Source organism: Triticum urartu, unplaced genomic scaffold (assembly GCF_003073215.2).
Source record: "Triticum urartu cultivar G1812 unplaced genomic scaffold, Tu2.1 TuUngrouped_contig_8502, whole genome shotgun sequence".
Taxonomy (NCBI): Eukaryota; Viridiplantae; Streptophyta; class Magnoliopsida; order Poales; family Poaceae; genus Triticum; species Triticum urartu.
This window is the reverse complement of record NW_024119459.1, coordinates 1-8,262: the sequence shown is the minus strand read 5'-3', so window position 1 is coordinate 8,262 and position 8,262 is coordinate 1. Positions and strand designations below refer to the sequence as shown.

General features: G+C 46.2%; 1 protein-coding gene across 1 annotated transcript; it reads left to right on the top strand.

Annotated features, from left to right (window-relative positions):
- On the top strand, positions 1-435 carry LOC125531947 (proline-rich protein 36-like; the record flags this gene model as incomplete). The annotated part of the gene is given in 1 exon segment (XM_048696150.1): positions 1-435. A coding segment is annotated over 1 exon segment (205 nt), but the record flags the coding sequence as incomplete, so codon positions are not given.
- Positions 436-8,262: the final 7,827 nt, after the last annotated feature.

Below are 8,262 nucleotides of genomic sequence, written 5' to 3'. Positions count from 1 at the left end.
GTTCGAGGCGTTCGCGAGTGAACCGGACGAGGAGGAGGACGACGAGGAGATGCTGCCGCCGCACGAGATGGTGGCGCGCTCGCGGGCGCGGGAGTCGCCCATGACGACCTTCTCGGTGCTGGAGGGCGCCGGGCGCACGCTCAAGGGGAGGGACCTCCGCCAGGTACGCAATGCAGTGTGGCGGAAGACCGGCCTGCTCGATTGATCCATTGCGTTTGCATTTGGCAGCTGCCTTCGGCCACAGCGATTGAGTTCGTGTGCTTGAATTATTTTGTACATTACGCGTGATCAGGTGTTAATTTTAGCTACACCTGTAAAATATGTGTTGTATCACTCACCAGTGCGGCATTGCTCTTATTTATGAACTCTCTATTTGAGCTGTCAGGAGACATTTGAACTATTTGGTATGGATCAAGATAATTGTGTTCGTATGGATGTTTCTGTGTTAATTTACCCCAATAGATATGGTTTATCGATCCTTACTATGGTTACATTCCGAAAGTATGTAGTTTTAACATCGAACGATGTAAACTTGGGCATATTTTGAGATATTGTGATGTAGATTAGTTTGCACTGCACTTGTGGAGCTGGATTCTTTACTGGAGCTCGTTAGCTACTGCAGCTTCGTTTGGTGAAGAAGATAGTTTTGCTGTTCTTTTTGCCGATGTGATTCTGCAAACTATCCATCGTTTATTGTATTTGAGGTCGCGTGTAGGACATGGAAATGGATCATGGGTGCAATATTGTTCAGGTGTTATAAATTTTACTGCAATTGATGGTGCTGTTCAGTGTTCAGGGTCCGAGTTAAATATGCTCTGCCTGCTGCTTAGCTGAAGGTGTGTCCCCGAATTTTCATTTTGATGTTTACCTAGATATTAAAATTGTTTTAGGAAGTTTATACCTTAATCATAATTTAGAGTAGTACCAAGACACTAGACTATGTGAGAGATGCACAATCAGGCAGTCGACTAATTTTAGTCTAAACCCAGGTTTAAATATTGTTCAGAGTATAGTCGGTGAACACCATCTTTTATGTATGCCAGATCGTCAGGTCTATGGAGCTGTGATTCTGGATTTCCAAAAGAAATCGATGGCTTAGCTGTCGAAGTAGTTCAAGCAAACAGAAAATGTAGCTTATTGGAACTCCATGATCCCCCACTTGTTTTTATTATCAAGGAACACTTGTTGCCTTTCCCAGCTGTATGAACTAGAGATTGGTCGCCAGCATATCTGAAATCTTGTCTTGATAGAAAACTGGCAATGATGTGTTGAGGATCTTCTTCGTACTACTATACAGGAGTTGTCTGTCTATTCCGTATCAGGAATACACGGTCCAACCAATAGAGCAAAGGGCAAATCTTTGTTCCTCATGGATGCTCTGTCTGCATATTCTGTATTGGGCCGGTCATAAAGGTTCATACTTATTCCATATTCAACATCCCAATCCCATTACTAGCACTTCGTCGACCGTTAAAAAGAGGAAATGCGGTGGAGCTTTGGTACAATGCTGCTAGCGCTTTTAGCAGTGGAATGGATTCGTTGTGAATTCAAGTCTGATCCACTAAAATCTCACTTTGTCTGTCTGACCGTATTGCACTTGTGAAGCTCTTATTCAGTTGCAGAGTCCCTGTGCCCATGCGACGAGGATGCTAGCGAAGCTTTTTCCCAGGGATATCTGTCTACTGATGCCAGGAGGTGCAAAGGAGTCCACTAAATCTTACCGTGACTGTATCATCACTGCATGGCGGGTTTTCTGACCCCGTCGTTCAAAACTGAATTGAGGGCTGAAGCTGGATACATCAGTAGCTGTGTGTTGGCTGCGGCAGGAGCATGTGTTGGCTGTTGTGTTTGGATTCTGGCTGGAGCCAGCATGTCGGTGCAGGGGCAGGGCCTGGAGAACCAGAGATCCTGCGTGCCAACTGCAGCCTCGTCTCCGTCAAGAAACTGCAGGCACCTCTGTTAATCAACATAGGCCGTTTTAAAACGTAAACGTCCTATATTGTGAACAGAGGCGAGGCACGACTTGGTGGGTAGCAAGTTCTTCTGCGACAGTTTTTCCCGTATGACACCACTCGAAAACAAGAAGCCTCACCCGGCACAGTGCCTTTTATTTTTGTTTTGTGAAGTAGCCGGCACAGTGCTACTCTTTGCCGGGCCGGCGAAACAGACGTGAATGGCGTCGTCTCCGGTAGGGCAGGCCCAAATGCCGCACCCCCGCTCCCCCTAATGTGCCCTTCTGGACCTGCCCATGTGCGGGCCGCTATATTTTTCCATTTCTTTTTTATTTTATCTATTTCTTATTTTAACTAATTCGGGATTTCGAAAAAGTATCGAAATTTGAAATAAAATGTCTAAGAAAACATAAATGTTTGCAGATTCATTTTTTTGTGATTTTAAAAAAGTTTGTACATTCCAAAATATCAATGATTTGAAAAACAAATGTTCAAAAAATCAGAAACCATTCATGATTTACGAAAATGATCATGAAATTGAATAAATGTTTGAAAATTCAAATAATGTTCAGGAATTAAGAAAATGTTCAGACAATTCAAAAAAAACTGTTTGTGAATTTCAAAAAAGTTCTTCGATTCAAAAAATGTTTGTGAATTACAAAACAAAATTCCCAAGTTAAATTTTCATTGACAATATGTTCACAAATTAGCAAAGAATGTTCACTATTTCAAATAAAATCATGAATTTGTAAAAAAATCATGATTTTGAAAATACTCGTGATTTCAGAAAATCTTCGCGAATTAAGATATATTTGCAGATTCCCAAAAAATGTTTGTTCTTTCAAACAAAATCACGAATTTGTAAAAAATGTTCACGATTTTAAAAAAATTCATGAATTTGATGTGCATTATTTCAAAAATAGCTTATTAAAAACTAGTCATGACTTCAGAAAATATTCACAATTTCAAAAAGAAGAGGAAACTGGGAATTAGATAAAGTAATAAAAATGAACCTGAAAAAATAAGAAAAGCAAGGAATGAAAAAAGGGAAAAAGGAAAGAAAGAAAAAAAAACACAAAAAAGGAAAACCAGTTTGGAAATTTTTAGAACCTTTCTAAAATCGGAAAGAGCTAATGGATACGCGCTCGGTCGCTAAGTAGCAACCGACGCGCCAAATAGGGTTGGCCTATTTGGCAACCTACACGCCAAATAGGATCTGCCGTGTTCAATGGTCCGATATGGACTTAGAAATTTTTTGGTGACCTAGTTGCCCTGGTAACTAGGAGCCGTTATAGAAATACGTATCTAGAGCTGTCGTCTCCTCTCCAAGAAAGAACTTAGAGCTTCTCTACCTCCGGTTGGAGCCACCAATAGTCTATCTCGTCTCCAGCGGCCCTTGGGCCATGGAGGCGGTGTGAATGCGGCCCTTGTCGGGGGGAGGGATTTTCCTTTTTTTTTCCAGGTGTTTTTATGAGTTTGTTTAGGGTTGTGTCTTACTTAGGAAGATGAGGCGGGAGGCGGCTCCCTGAAAATGGAATAAAGTTCTCCTCGCTTGGCCCCCATTCTAGTGATGCATCTAGTGTTGTGGGAGGGTGCGTGGAGGTGTGTCTCCAGTGGATCTCATGAGATTAGGTCGGTGTTGGTCTTCGGTGGATCCAATCTTTATTCGTCTTCGTTCGTATGTCTATAGGTTGGATCGTTCCGATCAATACTTCTTTTCATTGACGATGGTTGTTGTTCTGCTGCGCTGGTCCTGTGAGGCCTTAGCAACGACGACTTTCCTATTGCCTACCACAACAAGTTTGGCCCGGTTGCGGTGACGAGGGGTGATGACGATGGCACTGAGTGGTCTATAAACATGCGTATAACTTTTATGATTTTTGTGTTATTTGTACTGTCATAACATGAGTAATACTAAATCTGAAGTTTTTTCTAAGAAAAACTAGGTGCTGTTGCTCGCGTGGGTGAAAATGGATAAAAGTGACCCTTATTTGAAACTACAACACAAAATGGTCCCAATCTGAATATATTTCACGAAATGGCCCCTTTTGCATGACGCCTAGGGCTAGGGCGACATGCTATTCGGCATGGCGCGCTAGGCCGGGGCATCATGCTGCATGTCGCTACCATGGCGCCCTAGCCCGGGGCGTCATGCTCTCTAGCATGGCGCCCTAGCCGCGGATGTCATGCAAAAAAGGGTCATTTCGTGAAATATTTTTAGGAGTCATTTTGTGTTGAAGTTTTAGATAAGAGCCAATTTTGTTCATTTTCACGCCGCGTGGCGACCGTGTCCAAGGCACGCAGGGTTCAAGATTCCCCGCGTCCGTGTCGATCTCTTCTCGGGGTCGCGGGACCCGTACGTCTTTGAAGCGATCCCCATGACTTTTGTCCGGTCCGGTCCGGTCCGTCCGTAGATCTGGTCACGCGCGTTGCGGTGCCCTACACGGCCGGCGCTGTGCTACCATACACAGTGTAGACTGTGGTGCCATCCTGCGCGACCCCGCTCCTGGCCTGGCGCCGAGGCTGTGCCGCATTGACCGACCGCGACCCGATCGGCCGTGTCTTCACTGGACGGCAGTGACCCGGCCCCTCTTGACAGGTTCTCGCTCCAGGTTCACTGCGTCAGGTTCTTGCAGTGGCAGCCAAGCTTCTTTGAGGAACAACCAGCTCGGAATAATCCGCAGTTGCCAGAAAAAACGCGGATCCAGCCGAGCGTCTCTCTCCGGTTTCTTTCAGAGTCAAGAGCTTGACGCATGGAAGTGGCCAGTTGCTCGCCACTGACCCGACGAAGTGAACTCCAAAGACAGCAAGACTGACACGGACCTCCGCAGAACAAATATCGAGTTTGCTTCACGCAGAAACAGTGAGTCTGCATTACCGCCTTGTAGTATTACTTTTTTCAGGCAAACGAGGCGTGGTTTCGTGCCTGCCGAATTCTCCTGCAGCAGTTTTCTCGCACGGCACCGCTCGAAAACGAAAATGGTCACCCGACACCGTGCTATGCTGCCGGACCGAGCGGCGAAACAGACCGTGAATGGCGTCGTCCCTCCCGGGTAGGGGCCAGGGCAGGGTAACCGGGAACTGTTGCCCGCGTAGCGACCGTGTCCAGGCCACTCGGTCTGCTCCTGCGCGCAGCCACGCAGTGCGGTCAAGCTCCCGCGAACGTACGAACTGTGTCAGATCGGCATGCATGCAGCTGGAGATTCCCGCGGGCCGCGGCTCCAACTGTTCTCGAGGTCGCGGGACCCGGGCCGTCTTGATTCGATTCCATTGGATTGGATTCGGTCGGGTCCGTCCGTGGATTTGGTCGCGCGTGTCGCGGCGCGCTGCAGCCGGGACGGCACGTTAACCTTAACCTCTGTTGATGGCAAAAATCGTATGCACATCAACACACTCAATTCCTGAAGTGATCAACAATCTAGCCGGTCTTCTCTTTTGCTGTCTTTTGCTGTATGAGAAACAGAACGGCCTTCTTCTTGCTGATCTCAAAGAAAACTTGATTCTCCTGGACAAATCTTCAAGGATCAACGGCAAACGGAACCTAAGCGACATCTAGGTCCCGTTTTCCGGGTGCAGCGGCATAGGGTTGGCCTACTGCCACGGCGATCTCTGAACTTGCAGGCAAGAACAAAGGAGTCGATGGGGAAAACGAAAAGAAAAGAAAAGCTATGCGTGGAAATAAAGTAGATATGTTTTTGTCGATGTTGGGTGTCCCACTACTAGCCTCCGACCCTACCTATATATAGGGCGATCTGGACATTGATCCTTTGATCGATCAGGAGACCGATCTGGTTACAACTCTGTTTTACAAAATTTGGTCCTTATCTGTACATTCAAAATCTAAATAGGAACCTGGTTTCCTTGATAATAAAAATAGTATAACCAGTGACGTCCGCTCCTCTCTGTGCTCCAAAATAATCAAGCATATCTCAACCACCATCTTATACCTGATGGTGGTTGTACGTGAACAAAACTGGAGTCTAAATCTTCAACTTCCTGTACTCTTACCTCCCCAACTCCATCAGCGTGTGTATATCTTCAGTTAAAGAACAATCTTCAGCTTAGCACATTAGCATCATGATTCATATTTTTAATCTGTCAAATTTGACTATCAACAACCTCCAATCCATGGCCCCATCGTCCTTGCCCCGGCGTGCCGGCTCGTACACCCGCTCGCGTCGCGTTGCCGGCCCCGGCTCGCGCGTGGCGCACTGACCGCGACGCGACCCCATCGGTTGCATGCATGCTTTGGCCCGAAGCAGGGATCCACGCGGAGACGCGGGCGGTCTCCTCGGTCGATCAGGTCGCGTCGTCGTGCATGGCTCCATCCATCGTGCGCTAGGCTAGAGCGAGCAACGTCGCCGTCGGGGTGAGCTGGTGCCTGCTGGCGAGCCGTGGCGCTGCCATGGGACCAAGGGACAGGACCCGGTCGGGCATGTGACCGGGTCCCGCTGGCGGTCTGCTCGGCCGCCCGGCCGCGCGGGCGGAGCTCGTACGTGACGGACGCGGAATTGATCCACACGGGGTGATGGGATTTGGGATGGGATACGGATGATGATTATGCTCCATGACCATGGGCGCAAAGCAAAGCCCTCGACTTCGACGTTGACGTGGGCACGCTTGATACGGTAGCAAGCTAGGCCGCGATACGTCCACTCGTAGCTAAGCTACGGCCACTTCAAAGTGCCCCGGATCAAGCCGCCGGTCACGAGTACTTGATTGCCAATGCCATTTTCTGGCTATACTGATGTGAGGCCAGCTTCGCCCATTCATGATAAAATCCTTGTTTTCCTAGTATCTTAAAGCTAATCAATCTCCTTTTTTTTGCGGGGTAAAGCTAATCAAGCTCATTTACAATGGAAAGAAATTCGTTGTGTACCATCAAATTCAGTCTGAAACAAGTGTACTTCTATTTTGTTGCTGCACAATGAACATTATGATACACTTATTTTTTTTTAAAGCCCAACGAAACTTTGTGTAGTACACTCCCTCTGTCAACTACAGTAATATAAAATTACTTAGGCCACTGCTTTAGTGATCTATAAACGTTCTTATTTACAGATGGAGTGCTTTGAAACAAGGCAAACTTTGCCAACAAACTAGAAAATGATAGTATCTCAAAGCAGCAATGGACAGCGGATGCGTATGTGGCCTAGACGGCTTATCACGGTCATGGTAGAAAACTAACTTTCAGCAGATTGTATCCGAAGTCAGAATATACTCGCATAGAGTTTGCATAGACATAGTCATATACGGGCTTTGTAGGCCGCCCAGTCGTGTCTCTAGCTGCACGTACTTGTGTACGGGGGTGCACTGAGGAATTATCCATCTCATTCCCGATTTTAGATTGGCGTATATGTTCATATATTTTTTGCGGGAGGCATATATGTTCATTTGACCATTGTGTGTATGCATAATGTTGTTTTGTGCGTCTACTTAACTTTCTTTGCAGATATGTACCATCGTGCTCCTTATGTTGCAAAATGTTTGGCATATCGCTAAAGGCAAAACTATGACTGTTCATTAGCGAATATTTTTTCTGACAAAATAATTTAATTTATTGAAATGTCGCATTGGCGCGTACAACTGCAATGATTGCAAACCCCCGTATGTACTAGCATGATAAAAACAGGGCTACCAAGTCCACAACTCACTGAATTAGAAGTGTCTTGTTGGAGGGATGATTCTCAGACTAAACCGCCGTTCTTATTTACAGACTAGATTTCGTGGATCATCAATAAGGCAAGTGACACTTTGATCATACCTCCTACTACCCAGTTTTATTGCATTAGATCAATCCTCAAACATTGCATGATTAGGATCTAATTAAATTGTGGGATGGGAAGTAGTTGAGGTAGTACCTATTACCTGTTTATTATCAAACCTTTGGGAGTTACTTCTACGTTTGCTTATTATGCCATGCTATGCTAGTAGACGTGAATTGAGTGAGTGATATCCATGACAGATGTGAGTTTGTTAATTAATGGTTTATCTAAGGTGGCAACTTAAACACCCATCTGGGTGGATTGAGGCACCTGGGTATTCCAGGACTTGCCTGTTTTTCTTTTGGACCGCCACCCAGGCTCAAAGGGATTATGAGACTAGTCATACTAGAAACTTCCGTGTGCAGCCACAAGCTATTATGGGCTCTAGCATAGTTGACTAAGTCGCGCGAACTCTTATAGTGATAGACTAACAGATGTAGGGGATGTAGGTGGTCGGTCTACCCGATCGTAAGGTGCTAGCGCTTCTGAAAGACTATGTCTCGGTCATCCGTCTTCTCAAACACCCTGCAGTGCGAGAAACCAAA